The 22,212-nt window shown below is 34.8% G+C and overlaps 1 protein-coding gene across 2 annotated transcripts in view; it reads right to left on the bottom strand.

The window, feature by feature from the left end:
* The window catches only part of FRYL (FRY like transcription coactivator), a 286,322-nt gene that overhangs the window by 120,476 nt on the left and 143,634 nt on the right, over positions 1–22,212 (bottom strand). Inside the window, exons 5-8 of one of the 2 annotated variants that reach the window (XM_023224475.3) lie at positions 21,896–22,095; positions 10,382–10,435; positions 7,878–8,017; positions 6,502–6,598 (exon numbers count right to left, since the gene is read on the bottom strand). In XM_023224475.3, coding sequence (XP_023080243.1) covers positions 6,502–6,598; positions 7,878–8,017; positions 10,382–10,435; positions 21,896–22,015 — 411 coding nt within the window. In that variant the 5' untranslated portion in view covers positions 22,016–22,095. Of the gene's footprint in view, positions 1–6,501; positions 6,599–7,877; positions 8,018–10,381; positions 10,436–21,895; positions 22,096–22,212 lie in introns of those variants that run through there. The other variant, XM_023224476.1, reaches the window with a different exon arrangement.

The raw sequence follows: 22,212 nt of genomic DNA, 5'->3' as shown, positions 1-22,212 counted from the left end.
AGATGCAGGAAAACGTTTCCTCTACAATCCTAATAAATAACCATTACATTTTCATTAGTTTTCTGCATATATTTACCTTCCCACAATTTTACTGTATCTAGAAGCCGAAACCTTTTTCCTTTGTCTTGTCACTACTCTACAACTTATCACTCTTTGTTAAAATGGTATATATTCCAGTCTGTACTTGGATCTTTGAAAAAAAAAAGTGTATTACTTTTTGGATCTTCACATATTTACTACAAGGCATCCATGAGCATTTGTAATAAACCGTTTGACCCTGGTAATCCTTCTCCTGTCAGTTTAGTTTGTAGGGCCCCAGGCACTAAATCCAAGAAGGTAGAGCAAAAAGTTTTTTCCTCCCCTATACAGTAGTTCTTCTGTATCTACAGTTTTGCTTTCTGTGGCTTACCCAAGGTCAACCATGGTTTGAAAATACTGTGTGTGCATGTGTGTGTGTGTGTGTGTGTGTGTCACCACATGCATACACTTTTATTAAAGTATATTGTTATAACTGTTCTATTTTATTATTAGTTATTGTTGTAAATCTTCTACTGTGCCTGGTTTATGATTTCAACTTTATTATGAGTATGTATGTATACAAAGAAACATAATACAGGCTTAATATCCCCTATCTGAAATGCTTGGGACCAGAAAGGTTTTGGATTTCCGATTTTCTTAAATTTTGGAATATTTACATATACATAATGAGCTATCTTGGGGATAAGACCCAAATCTAATCACAAAATATGTTTGTTTCATATACAACTTATACACATATCTTGAAGGAAATTTTATAAAATATGTTAAATAATTTTGTTCATGAAACAAAGTTTTGACTGTGTTTGACTGCAACCCATCACATGAGGTGAGGTGTATAATTTTCCACTTGTAGTGTCATACTGGTGCTCAAAAAGTTTTAGATTTTGGGACATTTCAGATCAGGGATGCTCAACCTGTATATACAGGGTTTGATATTATCCATAATTTCAGGCACCAACTAGGAGTGCTGGAACATATCCCCCGAGAATAAAGGGAGACTACTATATTTGCTCCAGTTATGACTGAAGTTTAACAATGACGGCCACAGACAACACTCAGCCATGCTATGTGCTCTTTGTTGCCACCCTACTACCACCATCTACACTTTCTGTGTTTATAACACTTGTAGCAGTCTTACAAGATACAGGTATACCTCCTATTTAACAGATGAGGGAAATGAAGTTAAGAGGTTGCTGTGTACTTCTCTAAAATATACTATGTCCCTAGATTCTGATATATGAAAATGCATTTGAGGCTAGGCACAGTGGCTCACGCCTGTAATCCCAGCACTCTGGGAGGTTGAGGTGGTGGATCACCTGAGGTCAGGAGTTCGAGACCAGCCTGGCCAACATGGCGAAACCTCGTCTCTACTAAAAAATATAAAAATTAGACGGGTATGGTAGCACGTGCCTGTAATCACAGCTACTCAGGAGGCTGAGGCAGGAGAATCGTTTAAACCCAAGAGGTGGAGGTTGCAATGAGCCGAGACTGCACCGCTGTACTCCTGCATGGGCAACAGAGAGTGACTCCATCCAAAAAAAAAAAAGCATTTGAATAAATAAAACAAATGAGCAAGAAAACTTTGGTCTTATCATATTACTGCCAGGAAAGAAAGAGAAACACAGAGAAGTAAAAGAAGAAATACATCTGATCTTTAATTTTAATTAAAAATACATAAGTTCTGCTGAGACAGAGTTCGAGGTGTGATAAAAAATACATAAGTTCTAAAAATTTTCCTTTAAGAATGAACATTATCAGAACACAGACATCCTGAAAGTCCCTATTTCTCCTCTTATTTTCAGTGTTACAAAAAAAAAAAAAATTCTCAAACTGAATTTCCTAAGAAGAAAGAGAAAAGAATCTCATTTCAGCTCACAAAGAAAAAGTTCTACTTTCATGGAGTAGTATCTCCATCTTGAGTATCAAGAATTTTTAAGATCTTGTCACCGGTGTGATTTTAGACGCAGCTCTAATTCAACTTCAACATGCAAGAAAATCTAGTAGAAACTATAGTAACAGGCTGGGTGCGATGGCTCATGCCTGTAATCCCAGCACTTTGAGAGGCTGAGGCAGGCGGATCACCTGAGGTCAGGATTTCGAGACCAGCCTGACCAACATGGTGAAACCCTATCTCTTCTAAAAATACAAAAATTAGCCAGGTGTAGTGGCGCGCACCCATAATCTCAGCTACTTGGGAGGTTGAGGCAAGAGAACTGCTTCAATCAGGGAAGAGGAGGTGGCAGTGAGCCAAGATCACACCACTGCACTCCAGTCTGGGCGACAGAATGAGACTCCATCTCAAAAAAGAAACAAAGAAAGAAAGAAACTACAATAACAAATATTCAGATTTATTCTAAGGCTATTTCCACTACCACTGCCAAAAATTTAATGCTTTTATCACATTATGAAAGTAAAGAACAAAAAAAAAGAGCTTAAGATAGTGGGAAGTTGGACTAGTCCATTCATTAGCTAAACAACCAATTCTCAGCACCAAGGAGTGTAAACAACATCACACATTACCAGAATGACAAATCCCCTCCCACATGGACCTTTGGGACTGCTCATCAATATCTAAAATGCTATTAAGTCTGAAAATGCAAACAATCTACTCTGTAGACATAAAAGATATCACCACCTTCTGACACTTCACAATAGTATGAATAAAACCAAGAGCTTGAAATGGCTCACAAACTAGGTTTCTCAACTTCTTGTTTGTTTTAAAGAATGAACATATGACTAAAATTCAATATTAAAAAGAGTGTCGCTTCAAACTTTATAAATATGATACTGCTGTTTAAACATGCTTTTATCATGGATCTAAGTCCTTTGGTACTTTAGTTAGGCACTACCCCAAATTTATTCTAATGACTTTTTTAGAAAAGTAAAATTAGTCCTCTATTATCTGGAATTAATTCTGTTTCCAAGGTGAATTCCACTACTTAATTTCATGATATTTATATTAGCTCTTTGTCTAACTTGTTACAATAAAAACTTTCATTCAATTTTATAAAATACTGGCCATTTCCACTATTCACAATAGCAAAGACTTGGAACCAACCCAAATGTCCATCAATGACAAACTGGAGAACGAAAATGTAGCACATACACACCATGGAATGCTCTGCAGCCGTTAAAAAGGATGAGTTCATGTCCTTTGCACGGACATGGATAAAGCTGGAAAACATCATTGTCAGCAAACTAACACAAGAACAGAAAACCAAACACTGCATGTTCTCACTCATAAATGGGAGTTGAACAATGAGAACACATGGACACAGGGAGCGGAACATAACACACTGGGGCCTGTCGGGGGGTCGGGGGCTAGGGGAGGGACATTATTAGGAGAAATATCTAATGTAGATGACGGGTTGATGGGTGCAGCAAACCAACATGGCATGTGTATACCTATGTAACAAACCTGCATGTTCTGCACATGTACCCCAGAAATATTATTTTATTATAAATGTATTTGATAATATATTATTAAAGTATAACAATTAAAAATACTGACCATTTCAACCTAATGTATCACATATTTTACCAATGAGAATTAAGTTTATTTTTATCATTAAAGAGAAAATTTGGAGTAAAATAAATGAATTTGCTTTATAATCTTCAGAAAATCACTACAATTAAGAACATTTCTTCACCCGTAAAATGAAAATAACAGATAATATGTATTGAGGACTTTCCATGCATCAGACATTATTGTATTTAATTCTTATGATTCTACAAAAATGATATTATACATTTTTATAGAGGAAGGGAGAGTCAGGGTAACTTGCCCCAAGTTACAAAGCAAGCAAGAGAGCTGGCATATTAATAGTACTTGTCATGGCCATCTCCCAGGGTTTATTACGATGATGAGTTGGCACAAAGGATATAGAGTCCTTCATACATTTTGAAGAGATCCAAATGTGTGATTATTAGAGACAAAATAAATTATTCAAGAAACAAATAATTTCTAGTACATGAGGTCAAGGTCTAACCTATAAGGAATATTTACTCCTGAAGACTGAAACAACCATGTATCAACAGTTCAATCCTCTGGAGACTGTGTGCCTCATCACAATAATCCTGAACCACATTTTAATATAGGTGTATTATATGTGGCAAAAGTTAAAGTCCTATTAAATTCTAGATATATTACATTGTTTATTCTCTGGATCTATTAAACCTCACGTTATTCTGACAGAAGAAAATTGGGTTAGTCAGCAGTGATGTTTCAGAAAGTTCTATTGATTTTTGTGTCATTTTCTCTAGTTTTATTAGAGAAGCTACAAAGACTTGCCTTTTACCAGGGGGAATAATCCCTATATTGGATTTCAGATGAATAAAGTGTATCTAAGTTCTTGGTGAGATACATATAAATATATATATTTTTTGATGAGTATATCTAAATTAGCATATGGGGATAATAGTAACAGAGGGGAAGAAGTAAGTACAAAGGATGCTATAGGTTGGAATAATATGGTGACAGATTCAAAGACAAAGTTAGCTATCAAGGCCACTGTATTTCTTTTTCACTTTGAGTCCATGTGAACCATGGGTCAGAAACGATTTTGTGCAGTGCAATGAATGTGAACAATGCGTCCACCAAAGGAAAAAAAATATATATTTTTTTTAAGAGACAGGGTCTTGCACTATCGCCCAGGCTGGAGTACAGTGGTGCAATCATACGTGACCATAACCTCAAATCCCTAGGCTGAGGTGATCCTCCTGCCTCAGCCTCCAGAGTAGCTATGCCTATAGGCGCACACCACCACACTCAGATAATTTTTTTAAAAAAATATTTTGTAGAGATGGGGTCCCGCTACTAAAAAAAGTGTTATGTTTATAGATTTTTTTTCCCACATGAAGACCTATCTGGACTGTGTTAAAAGAGGAGGAGGAGGGCTACAAAGGCAACAAGGAGGGGAAGAGGACAGGGAGGATGAGGGGGAAGAGACGGGAAAAATGCCTCCACAGGGTTGCCTGTGAATTGAAGTTCTGAAGCCAGTGCAACTGGGCAACTTTAGGATGAGGAGTGGGACTGACATCTAAGAAAAGGATGCCATGGGAAATGAACGAAGGAGGAAGGCACAATGGGGCCATGTCACTGGGGTTCTTGAATGCCAGTGTAGGGAGTCTGCCATTTCTCTGGCTGGAGGAAGAAACTCTATACTGTTTAAGCAAAAAAGTACAAATACTGGTTACCAATCCACTTAAATGATCTACATTTATCACACAAGATACACCAGGGATAAGTCGCAATGAGCAGTAGTCAGAGTTCATTGCTGGGCTGTGGTCATTTCCAGTCCTGAGCTCTTCCTACCCTAGTTACTGCTGCCTTAAGGTCTTAGTAACTCAGTTAAATGAAGAGATCACAGATGTCAAATCTGGCTTGTTAGCACGACTCCCAGAGGAGATTTCTTTCCTACCTCTACCAAAAAATTTTTATGAAATGCATACATTTAAGTGATTTAACCTTTAATTAACTCATTTGTCTATTTTACATATTTAAAATGTTTATTTGCAGATTTCAGAGTACCAAATAACTGTCTTTTCATATTCCTTATAAAAACACAAGCTAAATAAAACTGATTATACAATTCATATATTTTTATACTATGAGAAAAATAGACTGTCAATTAATTTTTATATCTTACATTTGCTGTTTGTCACATATTGCTATGATTCTGACCTTTAAGCTTCCTAACTTGTTTTAAAATAATACAGTGTTCATGCCTGGAAGTATATGGATCATCCTTGAATGATATAACTTCAAAGACCATGATCTTTTAAAAAAAAAAAAAAGCTTTCAAATTCAGCACAGGCATTTATACTGATCTGGAGTAGTAAAACTAGTAAGACTATACCTGACATTATATTATATATTCATATCTTTACTGTGTATCTATCCCATTCAAGTGTAAGCTCATGAGTTTAGTGCCTAAAGCAGTTCCAGCACACAGTAGGCATTCTAATATTCATTGAATGAGTAAACATTCATAACTTATTATCTGAGGTATTCTCACTTGACTGAAAACCCTTTGCACATGACAATTCAGTACCCTTATCAAATCATCCCATTCCTCTATTAAAAGTGCACAATTATTACATGTTGGAATGCAGCCTTGGGGGCTTAGAGGAGAAATAAAGTGGAATAACGGACTGAAGTAGCTGAATGGCAGGCAAATACATTTACAGCTAAAAGCCAATATTAACACAATTTCCATTCAGCTCCATTTTGCTAACAAGATTTTATATCTTAGATAGCATACAAAGGTGAAAAAAAGAGAGGATGACAGCTAGGTACAGGGCAGCAAAGCCCCGGGCAACTGAAAGAAGTATAATTAAATTACAGGAATTTAGTTTATGTGGACTAAAATTCTAGACACAGCATCTTAAAGTAACTGAAACATGAAGGCACAGTAAGCAAAGAATAAGGAATACAGACTTAGCAGAAATGAAAGAGCTTACCTGCTTTAGAACTTCAACTAAAACTAAACAAAAAATGAAGTCTACTGCTAAGTCCCTCCTTTCAAGAAGATAATCTCTTTCACGTTGCTGTTCATCCCTGAAACAAGAACCCAAAATTAGTACCGCATTAAGATTATAACTTTAAAAATACCTATTAGTTAATAGCTCATGTTGCTTACCGTTTTCCTACTATGTAAAATGTGCTACAGCAATTGTTAATATGAAGCTTTTTGTTTTTTATTTTTGTCTTTTTGGTTTGAGACAGGGGTCTCTTTCTGTCACCCAGGCTGGAGTGTAATGCTGCAAACATGGCCCACCACAGCTTCAACCTCCCGAGTTCATGTGATACTCCCACCTCAAGCAGCTAGACTACAGGCAAATGCCACTATGCCCAGCTAATTTTATTTATTTTTTCTAGAGAAGGGATCTCCCTATATTGCCCAGACTGGTTTCAAATTCCTAGACTCAAGCGATCCTCCTGCCTGAGCCACCCAAAGCAAATTATAAGCATGAGTCACAATACCTGGCCTAAAGCTTTTTAATAATCCAACATATGCATTAACATGTTTTTATGTTCTTTCCCTTTTTATATACTGGGTGTTTATTCAAAGTTCACTATTGTATCTGTTAGCATTTAAACCTAACCTAAAAGAATTACTAAGAAGAAGAAAAGTATTTTAAATTTCATTTAGAAAACCTAGCATTGTTCCATATTTGATTACTAATTTTTTTTGTTAAGAACTGAAACAAAAGTATTAACTTTTCAACATGAAAATACAGTACAAGGTATCCTCCTCACAAATTTAAGTTGAAAAATCACAAGTGGCATCTACTGAAGTCCAACACTAAACCATGGACAATCACCTGAACACAGGTGGCTCTTACATGCATGACAAGATTATCCTGGGAAATTTGAAGGAGGAGAAAACAAGTTCTAGGAATTGAGCTCCAAGAAGAGTATCATAGTACTATTATAACACAGGGTTTTGGCAGTCTTCTTGTATTATAATAATTGCCTCCCTTCATAAGCCATATGAACAGGAACTTCTTTGAGTATTTTCTTAACTTTATGACTATTAAAAAGCTGCTCACTGAACTGCTGAAATGGCACTCCTAAATAGGTTTTTGTACTACTAATTTTTGCATGATACCCAGTATGAGTACTGTACGGCTACACCTAATTTAACTGGTACCTTCTTTTGATTTATAGTTTATGTGTGAACTACCCTTCTCCCTTACTACCATCTTTGTAACAAAAGGAATCAACGCATTCTGCTTAGCAATCAAACAATAACAACCTTCAGTTGATATTAATATCACCCCTTCATTGGAAGTGTGTTAATTCCAGGTAAAACAGTGTAAAATAAACCACTTACCCCTTAGACTTTGTGCTAGACCGAGGCCTATATTCATAAGATTCATCTTCCGTTCCATTTTGGCGTCTGTACCAGTCAAACAAGGTGCGAAGTAAGGAAGGGAGACAGTGCTCTGCTACTGAGCTCATAGAGCTTATCAACTGAAAACACAAGACATTACCAGAAAATAAAGTGTAACACTGAATGTACCACACTCTTAGTTCTATTAGCTATCATTTAGAAATGAATAAACACAGTAACTTAATGCAATAAATGTGCTTTAAAATTAAAATAAGGGTCAAGGGTTTAGCCAAGTAATAAAGTTGGCTAAGTTTCACCCACTATTAAACTTTATCCAAATCCACACGGTTTAGTTCAATGGCTTTCAATCTTTTCCCTGCCTCTATATGCCACTCACATGTGTGAAAACATGCCCATTAGTAACATCACTGATTAAATACACAGATACCTTAGGGGGAAGCATTACAAACAACATGTACTTCCAGCCCCGGCAACTCCTATGTGTTCATGTGAACAAATGATTCTAAAATGTTGGTACTACATCCACTACATGGATGAAAAGACAGAAACAAAGACTACATTATGTAAAAACTGTAGAGAAAGCTCCAATTTACTATGCTATGACAAAGAGGAGAATTATAATTACTCTGCTACCTGCAAATTAGCATGTTAGAAATATGTAAACAAGTGTGTAAGTCTTAGACTACATAAAAGGACAACATAAATGGTCAATGTACTGTGATGAACAAATGTTACTAAATTTGGGGCATCCTTGAAACAGTCTGAATTCTAGGTGAACATCACAGATTCGTTTCATGAATGAATCCAACTTGTCTGGACAGGCTACCATCAGCAGTCCCTAAGGTCACTCCTCATCTTGAGGATCCCAAGACAATTTTTCTCTCTTCACAAAAATTTCTGCAAGTAATTCAACCCATTTCTCATAAAATTAATATTCTGAAATCAGTATACAATTAAATATGCTTCATTTTGTTAACTTATTTTAAAAAGTATGGGTTGTAGGATATTCAAGGTCTCTTTTAGTTCCATGACTAGAGCAGGAGTTAGTTAATGAAGAAGATAAACTGATACCTCTGTAAATTGAACATTTAATTTTCCTGTTATTTCATATTCTGCATAAAACTTCATCCAGACAAATACAGAAAAGAATGAAACAATTTATCTGATTCTGTTGGCTGTTCTTATTTTCAGTACTTGTATTCTCCTTTAATCATACTTTTATTGTAAATTATCATAATTTGACAGGTAAATAGTTTCTAATGTAGAAAACTAAGGTAAAAACAAGGCTCTAATTTTATTTAACCATACTTTCAAAAAATCTATTATTTTATTAACACTATCACTCAGAGGAAATCCCTTGTAATATCTAAAGAAGGAACAATAAAACCCATCAACTACTGTAAACATATACAAAACAGTTTATACCACACAGAACTTTTTACTGTGAGCACCCTTCCAAAAAAAAATCAAGCTATGAGGCACGATCATTTATAGTTTATTAATCAAGTACAATAAAATTGTACTTAAAATGTTGTTTAATCAGATTTCAAATCCTGATTATGGACTGATTAGTACATGGATTCAAGATGTGAGTAATCTAAATAACTTTTGTAGTGGCATGAGACTTGAAAAGCACTGTATAAGGTGATCTTATTATAGTCTTATTGTAACAGAGGTCTTACTGCCTTATTTATGGTTTCTTCTTAGACTAGTGGCTATTTACTAAGTGTATATATCAGAATCACTTAGGAAGCTGCTGTACATACAGGGGACTACAGCACCACCCTCAGTGAATCTGCTTCAGCAGAACTGGAGTGGGATCCTGGAACACAGTATTTTGGTAAGTCTCCACCAAGTAATTCTAACCACTCTTCTTTATTTAGTCAATTAGCCTAATATGAACATTAAACTCTATTTCTGAGATATAAAATTTTGGGTAAGTGTCCCAGGAATACTACATAGTAAAGAAAGCTAATTTAAGTTACTGGTTTTTAAAAATAACAACCATATATTAAAATACTTATAACAAAACTGATCCAACATTTAATCCAAGCAAGAGGAAGAATTAACATTAGCAGATCAGCACAAGAGTTGTTAGACACTGGCATTCTACATGCAGATTGAGAGTCGAAACAGACAAATAAATAAATGTTAAAAGGTAAAATATTATTATGTAAAAAGTGTGGCAATTGATACAGAAGGAAAGACTGAGGGATGTAACTGAAAACGAAAAATGTGAAAGGGTACATTAAAGAGATTAACAATGCAAAGTTGTACAATGCTAAATGAAGTGAAACGAATCACAGTTCATTTTACTACTTATTTTTAAAAACTATCAAGTCTAGAATGAATTAAGCATACAAGGATATATAGCATCATGAAACAAAATTAAGGAATTCCTTAATATTGAATATATTTGGGTCAGACTATTAGGATGAACACTATTTCCAGGGCGAAAAAAAATTCTCCCAAAATTGGCATACCTGATCAAACTGAAGATCTTCTCCCCTCTGAAGAGATCTGGACAACAGCTTCTCCTACAATTAAAAAAAAAAAAAAAAAAAATTACAAATTAAAATAAAACACAAATATAAAATATTAGAAATCTTCTATATAATAAAGAGTTTCGATTTGTGAGTTTGGTTTTGCTTTTGTTTTCACTTGTTATTAAATTGTTTTAAAGAAAGATAAGCCTCCTCCTAATTTAATTGTAGCTCCAGAGGCAAGGCTCTCACTGTGATATTCTCCATACCAAAGAAAGTGGTTGTGCTCATGATCTCCTTTTGTAACAAGTTTAAGTTTAAGTTCAAAAGTCAACAGGATGTGTTCTTTCTTTCATTCATTCAAGAGTTTACAGAAAAGCAGCCTAGTACAAAGGTTATCACTAGCCAGAGGGCCTTGGTGTGACCTTTGGCTTGACAATCACCAAGTGAATGACCATAGGCTGATGCCTTATGGTCTCTGTGCTTCAGTTTTCTTATCCGAAAAAACAAGGTGGTTGTCAAATACTGGAATCAGCAATATGCCCGTTCTGTTTAAAAGCTTATAGCTTTTAAATATGTGTTCAATACTTAACCTCACTCGTTAGAGAAATATAAGCTAAAAAAAAAACAAAGAAATACTTTGAGTATAATATATTGTATATACACATTTGCTAACATTGGCTAGTAATATAAAATACCTCTTATATATGTATTCAAAAATATATTTTGTATGTATATATAGAAGAATCATGTCTTTACCAGTGGAGAGAGAAACTTGATAGTTAGTAAAAGAGATAAAAGTTGGGGCCTGAGGATGGAAAGTTGTTACTGCACAAACTTACAGAAGCCAAGAAGAAAGAGTATTTCATTAAAAATAAATAGCATATTGCCAGTACAATACTTTCATGAAGTAACCTTCCAGTATGACTGCCCCCTATTAATTTAACTGACATCAGGAGAAGTTTCTGATTTAGTGGTATATCTTGCTTCAGCACAGAACAATCTCTCCTATCACAGACCAGAATTTTTTTTTAACTTTGCATCTGTTGATTTTTTTACTGAACAAACAAATATTAAGTTCCTTCTATGGGCAAGTAATATCTACAAAACACAGAAGACTTGGTGGGACTCACTGTGGAAAGCAAGACCCGCTATCCTTCAACCACTGAGTCCAGGGGGCATAACAGATACTAAAGTCTCTCTACCCTCTCTCATCTGCATATGTACTCATTCTTGCTTGTATGAGGAAATGCCCAAAAGGGGTTAGTCTACATCACTGTCTAAAATTAGTATAGAAAAATCACCATTGGTACATAAAGAGGCTCCCACCCAGTAGAAAACAGGAGACTGAAGAAATGGACTATGATGCTGCCTTGCAATGGGTTGAGAGAAAGTGGGAGTAAAGAAAATCTTGGACAAATAAAAGTTAAGATGGACACTGGATATTGTAATGTTAATTTTACATATCAACTTGACTGGGCCATGAGGTTCCCAGATATCTGATTAAACATTATTCTGGATGTGTTTGTGAGAGTATCTGTGGATGAGATTAAAATGTGAATCAGGAGACTGAGTAAAGCAGATTGCCTTCCCCTATGTGGGTAGGTTTCATCCAGTCAGCTGAAGGCCTGAACAGAACAAAAGGGGTGACCTTCCCATGAGTAAGAGGGAACTCCTCCTGCCTGACTGACTTGAGCTAGGACATCCGTCTTTCTCTGCCTACAGACTTGAAGTGAAACATCAGTTCTTCTTGGGTTTCGAGTGTGCTGGCTTTCAGACAGAAGTTATATCATGGGCTCTCCTGGTTCTCAAGCCTTCAAATTCAGACTGGAACTCCACCATTGTTTCTCTTGGGTCCCCTGCTTGTTGACTGCAGATTTTGGGACTTCTGAGCCTCTGAAATCATATGAGCCAATTCCTTGTAATCTATAATAAATCAATCTCTCTTTCTACACACATACACACACACACCCTATCGGTTCTACTTCTCTGGAGAACCCTAAACAATACAAACATAATTTCTAATTTAATCTCCTCTTTGACTCAAGAAAAGAACATGTCCCAGGGAAAAAATGTACACACATTTGCAAAAGAGTATATAGAAGGACATTCACTATCAATGGGAAAAAATAAGAAGCAACGTCAATGTATAACAATAAAACTTTGGGTCAATAAGTCATGGTATATTCTTAAGCAGTTGGCCTTCCATATCCTTGAGTTATACATCCATGGATTCAACCAATCTTGGATTAAAAGCAGTAAAAAATAAAATAAAATTGCATCTGTACTGAACATGTACAGACTTGTGTCATTATTCCCTAAACAATATAGTATAACAACTATTTCTATAGCATTTACATTGCATGATATCTTATAAGCAATCCAGAGATGATTTAAAGTATACGGGAGGATGTGCATAGGTTATATGCAAATATCATGCCATGTTATATAAGGGACTTGAGCATTCATGAATTTTGGTATCCAAGAGAGGTCTTGGCACAATCCCCCATGGACACCAAGGGACAATTGTATTAGAATATTGTGTAGTCAGTTAAGTAACAGGTAGACACAAATTTATAGATTGACTAGAATGTTCTCAATATATAAATTAGAGAATAACAGATAAAAGGAAAGAAAGTATGTATCTATGGCAGTTAATACATATAAATTTAAAACTCTAGGAATATATATATCATACATTAATATGTAAAGCACAATTATAAGTCATTTTTTCATTACACCATTATTAACTTCATTTTCATTTTCTGAGTTTTCTACAAAGAATACAGATGACTTGTTCTCATCCTTAAACTCGAGGGTTGCTGCTGGTACTTGGTGGTAACCAGCAAATCCATTTAATTATAGAATACAATATAGCCACGAAAATTATGGTTACAGAATAAAAATGTTTTAAAACATTAAAATAACAATATACCTCAACAAAAACCAGGAAGTATGGAGAAGTGAGGTGGTTTAATTTCCTCATTGTTAAATCTGTTTGTCAATAAACCCCTCTCTCTACGTGTGTGTGTGTGTATATGTATACATGTGTGTATGTATGCTTATGTTTATATTTAACTTTAAAGATATCTTAAGAACTATTCGCTCTGTAACAAAAACATTATCTGAATGTAAAAATTAAATCATTTTCATTTTAGTTTTATGTTCTGTTAATTTAAATAAAATTAACCATTATAATTAAATTATATCAGCTAATTGATAAACATAATTAATCAAATTAATCAAACCATTATAATTAGTTTAACTTAAAATAGCATGTATGATGTGATTCTTTTTGTCAGTCTTTCTACCTACTTGCCTTGCTGGCTGCCCCACATAGGGTTACTTAACTTATTATATATATATTCATAAGAGATGTTTGTGATTATGTTTATAAATACATGATAGTTGGTTTTTCTGTCGAGATTTTCAGGATGATTTTCTAAACTGTCTATATCATGTATTTTAATTGAAATTTATATTAAATATATATCACAGAAAAAGTCATTCTCTGAAATAAACAAATATATAGAGATTTATGAAGTTTCTCTATCCAATAGTCCCAATTTTTTTCTCTCATGTATGATTAATCTTTATGAAAACAAAATCACAAATGTATTTACCATTGAAACAAAAATTCCCAATCTAACTTAAGAGAATAATGTTTGATTACACCTGAAGCCACATTACCGTTACTTTCTTAATAAGGTGAGATTTGGAGAATGTCTTTAGCACTTGGGCTTCTCAGGTCAAGCACATTTGGTCAGCTACATTGTAGTAAAGACATTTATCTCTAAAATCAAACTGTACACCATTCACATGCAACATAAGGATTCTGTACAATAATAAACTAATATATGTTCAACTAACTAGCTCTAACACTTCAGTAAAACAGTGAGTATGTCCCATAATAAGTCCTGTAGAACACTGTTTCTAAAAGTGACTATACTGAAAAATCTGAGCTTTTTTAAAAAGGGATTTTACTGTTCTAATGTGAACTATGCATCTAAGATTGGAGGTGGGGAATACAGCAAGAGGTTTCTTTCTAACTTATTTGATTTATTTGATCCCCTTTTTTCACTGTAAATATTAAGTCTAAAGAGCTTTAATACTGTGAGGACTGCTGATTCAAGTAGTTTATTACTCATGTAGCATATTTATTCAACATAGTTATAGCCAACTAGAAGAGTAAGAGAGAGTGATAAACTTTTCAGAAACACACTGTTGCCTTATATTTAACATTTATTTGTTTCGTAACAAATCCATACTTCCTGAAAGATTTCTGAAGATGTGACATCCTCACAGAGCTTTTCCTGAAGCAGAAAATGGGGGTGGGCTGTTTTTTCCATAAGAACTCAGAAATGATTTTTGAATGCAAAAGGATACGTTATCATCAATTAAAAACAAACAGAAAACATGAAGAAATATACTACACTAAAAATAAATTACTAATCAAAGACTTCGTATTAACTTCTTAGGCTCATTATAGTGTAGTTGAGGATGCCCTAATGCTTGCTCAAGTAGATGTACTGTCTTTCAATATGTAAGTTTTTTTTTTTTTTTTTTAATAAAAAAACTGTCACTTAGACTGGAGTGCAATGGCACGATCTCGGTTTACTGCAACGTCCGCCTCCTGGGTTTAAGTGATTCTTCTGCCTCACCTCCCCAGTACCTGGGATTACAGGTGCCCACTACCACATCCAGCTAATTGTTGTATTTTTAGTAGAGATGGAGTTTCACCATGTTGGCCAGGCTGGTCTCGAACTCCTGACCTCAGGTGATCCACGCACCTCAGCCTCCCAAAGTGCTAGGGTTACAGGTGTGAGTCACCATGCCTGGCCTCAAAACATTAGTATTTTTAAAACACAAACTATTAAAAAACGTTTATTGTCTATGTAACTCATCAAAAACAACTAGAAAGTAAAATTATTCTCTACACTAACATAAATGAATGCAAAGATGTGTATACAGCAGTATGTCATATAGCATTTCTTTAAAGCAGCTTCAAACTAGGGGAAGGCCAAAACTGCCTATCAACAGAGACTGATTTAAAACTATATACATAATATTCGACTGTCAGAAAGAATGAGATTAATTTATATTGGCTGATACATAAAAATCTCCAATTTACATTGTTAAAATAAAAATATCTGGGTATAGAAAAAATGTGTATTTTATATATATCTCCCCTTCATTTGCGTGTGTGTGTGTGTGTGTGTTTAAAGGTGATTTCATATAAGTAAAAAAAAAAAATAGAACAAAGAATACGGGAGGTTGGGAGGGGTAGGGAAAAGACAGGCACAGAGATTTGTTAAAGAATACAAAATTACAACTAGAGTGGGGGGAATAATTTCTAGTGTTCTCTACCACTGCAGGATGACTATAGTAACAATAATACACTATATAGTTTCAAATAGCTATGGTAGGAGGAAGATATTGAATGTCCCAAAACAAACAAAATGATAAACACTTGAGATATGGATATGCTAATTAGCCTGGTCTGATCACCGTACGTATTACCACATCCCTATGTACTCCCATGAGATCTGCAATTATTATATGTCAATTATTTTTAAGATTAAAAATTTTTAAATGTAAAGAATAAAAAGTTTTTAAAGGTAGCAGGTGCTACAGAGATGGATAAATAATAGACATGAAAAACTGGTAGACTAAAAACTGTTGACAGTGATTAGATGTTTTTATCATATAACCTTTAAAACTATTTCTACTTTTTACAGTATTTTCATAGTAATAAAAGTATTATATATTATAGTTATAAAATATTATAATACTTTATAATATTATACAGTATTGTAGTGTTATTTTCATAATACTATAAAAAGTTAATAATGACTCCAAGGCTCACAATCCTGTATTTTATAATTTAATTCTACATGTAGTGCATATGTAGGATACCAACAGCAATATGTAGCTTTCAGAGAAAGCAAGAGAATTTTTGGAAAAATATTGAAACCATAACAATGACACTGAAATATTTCAGTAATCTGTAATTGGAGATGGCAGGTTGAACACTTTTATAGCCAACTTTCTGTCCTAAAACAGAACAGTGAAATAATTTTTATAAGGGCTAAAACAAAAGAACAAAAAGGATGGGAGAGGAGGTGAAAAGCAGAGAAGATCATAACTAATTATCTCACAAAACAACGGTGACTACTGAGTAAGTAAAGGGGAAAGTCGGCAGTCTGTTTATTCAGTCAGTCATTCACTCATTCATCCAAACTATTTACTGGGTTCAGAGTATGCCAGACACTGTTCTAGGTTCTGGAGATATAGCCACAAACAAAACGGAAAATAACTCATGCTCTTATAGAGCTGACAGTCTAATTAGAGAGTAAAAGTAGTGTATGCTATGTCAGACAGATTTAGGATAGGAAGTTGGAATGGGGACTGAAATTTCAGAAAACATGATCATAGAGAAGATGACACTTGAGGCACAACCAGAGGAGAGTGAGTGAGCTTGCCCCACAGACAGCAAAGGAAAGATAACCCAATTGATGCTTTAGAACTTCCCAGAAGGCTCAGAATTTGGAGAACTTGGGTACTCTGAAAGTATGGCTAAAGGCGAGGATAAAAATAAGAGGGCTGGTTGAAAGATTGTTTTAAAAAGGTTGTTTAGGAAAGATTTAGACCCTCCCTTTCACCTTACCTTCAGAGGAATTGCCTTTCTTAGGAAAGGACAAAATACAATGATGCTGACTGAGGCATACAATGGTTGAAGAGGTACCACACTGAAGACAGGGAGGTTAAGCAAGAATATATATACCAAATATCAAAAACCCCAGTTATCTTCTGAGTCTAGTTCCCCAGAATGCTTGCAGCTAAAGCCTAAACTCTCCCATTCAGAGTACTGCAGGTACCTTATTTGGGGACTCTGACAAGTCCCCCAAAAAAGATCTGACACTGATGGTCCATTGATAGTAATACACAGAAGATCATAAGTCAAAAAGGTTCTTCTGTGTACAAACGGACTTCCAATCAACTATGTTTCATTCTTAAAAATATAACAAGTTAAAATAAACATGTGAGGAGAAGGTAAAACCAGCAGAAAAATGCAGTTTGGAGGAAACTGACCATACAGGGAGAAGAAACCCTTTAAAATACATATATACACACACACACACACATACATATATATGCATATATATAATATATACATGTAAATTATATATATATAATACATATATATACACATATACACTCTTAAAAAATAGTGAAAATTTTAGAGTTTTTAAAATGCTGGGCCTCAATCAAAACATAAGGTATAAATCAGAAGAAGATGGGTAAACGGCTTTTCTTCTATTTTCTTTTTCTTTTTTTTTTTTTTTTTTTTGAGACGGAGTCTCGCTCTGTCGCCCAGGCTGGAGTGCAGTGGCCGGATCTCGGCTCACTGCAAGCTCCGCCTCCCGGGTTTACACCATTCTCCTGCCTCAGCCTCCCGAGTAGCTGGGACTACAGGCGCCCGCCACCTCGCCCGGCTAGTTTTTTTGCATTTTTTAGTAGAGACGGGGTTTCACCGTGTTAGCCAGGATGGTCTCGATTTCCTGACCTCGTGATCCGACCGTCTTGGCCTCCCAAAGTGCTGGGATTACAGGCTTGAGCCACCACACCCGGCCCTATTTTCTTTTCTAGCCCACAGCAATCTAAAAGATTAATAGATAAACTTGGATATGCCTAGGTTATTACCAAGGACTGATCCATCTCCTTTAGGAAGAAAGGACCTAAGGTACTGGACTGCATAGCCTGCAAGTTGCCATTTCAATCACTGATTGCCCTTCTTGAATCTTCCTTCTAACATGAAAATGAAATTGTGACTAAAAATCCAACTCAGCTAATTTCGAGTCTTTTGGCTTCCTTAATCTTCTTTTATTATGGTTTCTAATATGAGAATGAAAAAGCCAATTCTCTCATTTTAGTGGTAGATTAAATTCTTTCAGCAAAAGCCATTCACATTTGTGCTTTTTTTGAAACCTACTATCTGAGTGACCATGAGCAAGGCCAGCCTCCTTGTATCTGACAAGCCCTGGATGCTATTTTCTATAAAGTGACTGTGTAAGACTTTCATTCAAGAACCCAGAGAATCATCTTAGATGGTTGTTTATTACCTAAAAGGGTACAGAATAAATTTCAAAATAAATGAAATTCCAATAAAAGCATTTGAAGCTATATTGTAAACATTGTGACAATATTAGATTAAATGTTTTCCATTATCTAATCTTGAAGCTATGGATTCCCAATTTACCCAGACCTGGACATAAATAAAAACAAAGCTGGCACTCTGCTCTAGATAAGAAGAAATTATCTTGGTATATACGAGTGTAAGGGGTAAAATCTGTAAAATATGATGGTGATTTGGGGGTTTTCCTGTGTGCCAGGAAGAGTGAGCAGCAATGTCTCTTCTATTTGTGATGGCAGACTAGAAACATCTATGTTCTGATTAAATCCTCACCACTATTAATCATAATTTTATAATCTCAGATTACATAACAGATGTCTCTAAAATTAACTATTAAATAAATGAATTAGCTAATAAAATCAATGAATAGCATCAGGCTATTCTGAAAGAACTATTGGAAGCTCTGGCTAGAATAAAGACTATTATTATTATTATTAGAAAAACAAAAGGCACACACCATAGCAATACTTCTTAAGGCTACATTCATTAAAATACAAATATTTAACAGAAGCCCTCTACTGAGTACCCACCACCACAAGCAGTGCTGCAGATACAGAGATAAGAGAGACCTGGTTGCTGGTATCAAGTAACTCACATCACAGAAGATAAACATGTAAGCAATTAACCATAACATGATATCATCATAATCTAAAAGTATGTACAAATTATTACAGTATTTGTAAGCTTAATATTCATTTAGCTTAGGGGAGGATGACTAAGTTAGAGGGAATATATAGGAAGTTTGGAATGAGAATATATAATATAGCCAGAAGTGGTGGGTCTATAATCCCAGGACTTTGGGAGACCAAGGCAGGCGAATCACTTGAGCCCAGGAGTTTGAGACCAGCTTGGGTGAGATCTCATCTCTACAAAAACACAAAAATTAGCCAGGTGTGGTGGCACATGCCTGTAGTCCCAGCAACTCAGGAGACTGGGGTGGGAGGACTGCCTGAGCCTGGGAGGCGAAGGTTGCAGTAAGCCAACATTGCACCACTGAACTCCAGCATGAGAGACACAGCAAGACCCTGTCTCTCCAAAAAAATATATATATATATATATAATATAAATATATTTATATATAATATATATTTAAATATATAATATATATTTTATATATTTTAAAATATATATTTATTATAAATATATTATATAAATATAATATAATACATATTATAAATAAATATATTTTTATATATTTATATATATATAATTTGAGAACTGGTAGGACTGTATCACATGATACTACTATAAAATATTTTATGAAAGAAAGTGTTTTTAAAATGTGCTGTGTGACTTGAAAATTGCTGAGGACAGGTGATGGGTCCCAAGTGTTCATTATATCATAATCTTTAGTTTTATATATGTTTGACATTTTCCATAATAAATTCTTAAATTTTTTAAAAGTTGTTCCCTTTCTTACTGTATGCTGTTTAAGTAGACTAGTGTAGTAATTTATCTTGTAATTCAGAGACCACTGAAAAAGAAAACTAACACTCTGTAGCTTAAGCATATTTATAATCAAATCTTGTAATCATGAACTCATGCTATAGGCTTTTGCAATCCTTCTAAAACAGAACTTTATATTAATAATGTATATGCTGTCTATATATACTACATATACATTATACAATATACACAAATATATATACCTTAGTACAAAAATAATCAATTTGTTATGTGGAAAGCAATCATGGGATGATTTAAATTGAATATAAATATCTGCACAATTTTGAAATATACATTTGGCTATTATTATGTATTAGATCCCAGAACACATTATTTCATAGATGCTTTCCTCAGGGTAGTTTTCTCTACTTAATCACTGGGAAGAAACTCACCTTCACAGCAATTTCAAGGCTACTTCACTAAGAAAATAAGAGCATTGACAATACCTCCTTCCACTTTCTTCCTGCCCTAGCCTCCCTTCTGTTGTTTCCCTCTCTCATCCTTTTAAGGAACTGTAACAGGCTGAACAAGTATACAGGTTCTAAAGCCAATATATTATTGTGCCTAACTCCTCAGTCAGCCGTAACAAACCCTCTGAATCTCAAATTGGTGGTGAATAGCTATCCCTAATTCAGTTGTGTAAGGAGTGAGTTTCAGCTGTTACATCCTTCACCTTCCCCTCAATTAGCATCATCCTACATCGAACCTACACTGTGTTCTTAGTACATCACATACCCACTTCCTTCCGGCCCAAAGAGTAACCTAAACTGTCGCCTCTATAAGGTGGCAGAGAGTTAAAGTTACTTCCTGTAGTTATATCTAGAAGGTAAAACTGTTGTTTTATTTCTGCTTATTTCCAAATCCAATAACCACTTCTCTCAATGTTCATTGTACTCTGCTGCTCTACACTATTAGCAATAATAATTCTATATTTTCTTTCCCTTGAAATCATCGTCTGCTCTTTTGGCTTCAATTTACACCCTCATATAGATGATACCAAAATCTGTAGTTCTAGTTACCATCTCTTGAGTTCCCAAAAAGAACTTCCAACTACCAGTCAAGCAACTAATTCCATGTGGTGAGATTACCAGTATCTCAAGTTTAAGGTACACAAACGAAAAATTATTTTATCCACCTTTTGTACCCAAAGATATTCCTGTGTACCTTACCAAAGTAAATATATCATCAACTTTACTAACATTCCAGAACATCTTTAACCCTTAACTTTCACTCAAAATGCCCCCTATTTAATTACTTGTCAAGTCCTATTGATTTTTACTTCTGTTAATTCTCTTTCTTCTGTAACCTTTTCTACTCTTAATACCATAGTTCAAGACCCCTTTCATTCCAGCCTGAACTATGTACAATAGCTAAATAGTCTCTGCTCTCAATGTTTTCTCCCTCTATTGTTCAACCACCATATTATCCATCACAATAGCATTCACAACTCTTCAGAAACTGACTCATATTTGTTTACAGTCTTTCTCTTCCCTCCTCCACATCATGGGCTCTAATCAAATAGAGCTTCTCACATTCTCCAAGTATGTCTCATACAATACACATGTAAAAATATGTTCTCTTCTTTATTATAAGTTTGGCTGTGATCTTAGTGTTAACTCACAATATATCCTAATTTTCCTTTATTTCCTATGTTTTATCTGTTTCCACAATTCCCACTGTTGAAGTTCCTTTTTTGTTCTTTTGTGACCTGCAGTAACTTATCAAAGTGGATTCTAAAGTTGGTGCAGCTTTCTACATCACCACTATCCCTTAATATTTTTTCCAGTATATTATTTCCTTTGAAAAATCTGTATTATAGTGGCTAATACAAAAGTCAAGAAAATATTTCAGATTTATAGGTCAGCTCTACTCACCAAGGGTTCAGCCATTACAACTTCAATTTTCTTTTCAGCTTGAACAGCAAATTCTGCAAAAAGGCTCTTGATGACATATTCCCCAGGTTTGACATCTGGGTCAATCGTAATGTTTGACATGATGATGTTCTTTTCTCCCCAAGTGGAATGAAAGTTGGAAGAAGCACAGTACTTATTCACTTTGCTGACTGGTGCTGAAGCTAAAAGTAAAAGAAACAAAAGAACTCTACTTTAATAATCAACTTAAGAGGCCTACCATAACTACCCCATTTCCTTTGTAAGCTGCCTCTAACCCTCAACCAGTTCTCCCAGTCTCC

Source organism: Piliocolobus tephrosceles, chromosome 3, assembly GCF_002776525.5.
Source record: "Piliocolobus tephrosceles isolate RC106 chromosome 3, ASM277652v3, whole genome shotgun sequence".
Taxonomy (NCBI): Eukaryota; Metazoa; Chordata; class Mammalia; order Primates; family Cercopithecidae; genus Piliocolobus; species Piliocolobus tephrosceles.
This window is presented reverse-complemented; position numbering and strand designations above follow the sequence as displayed.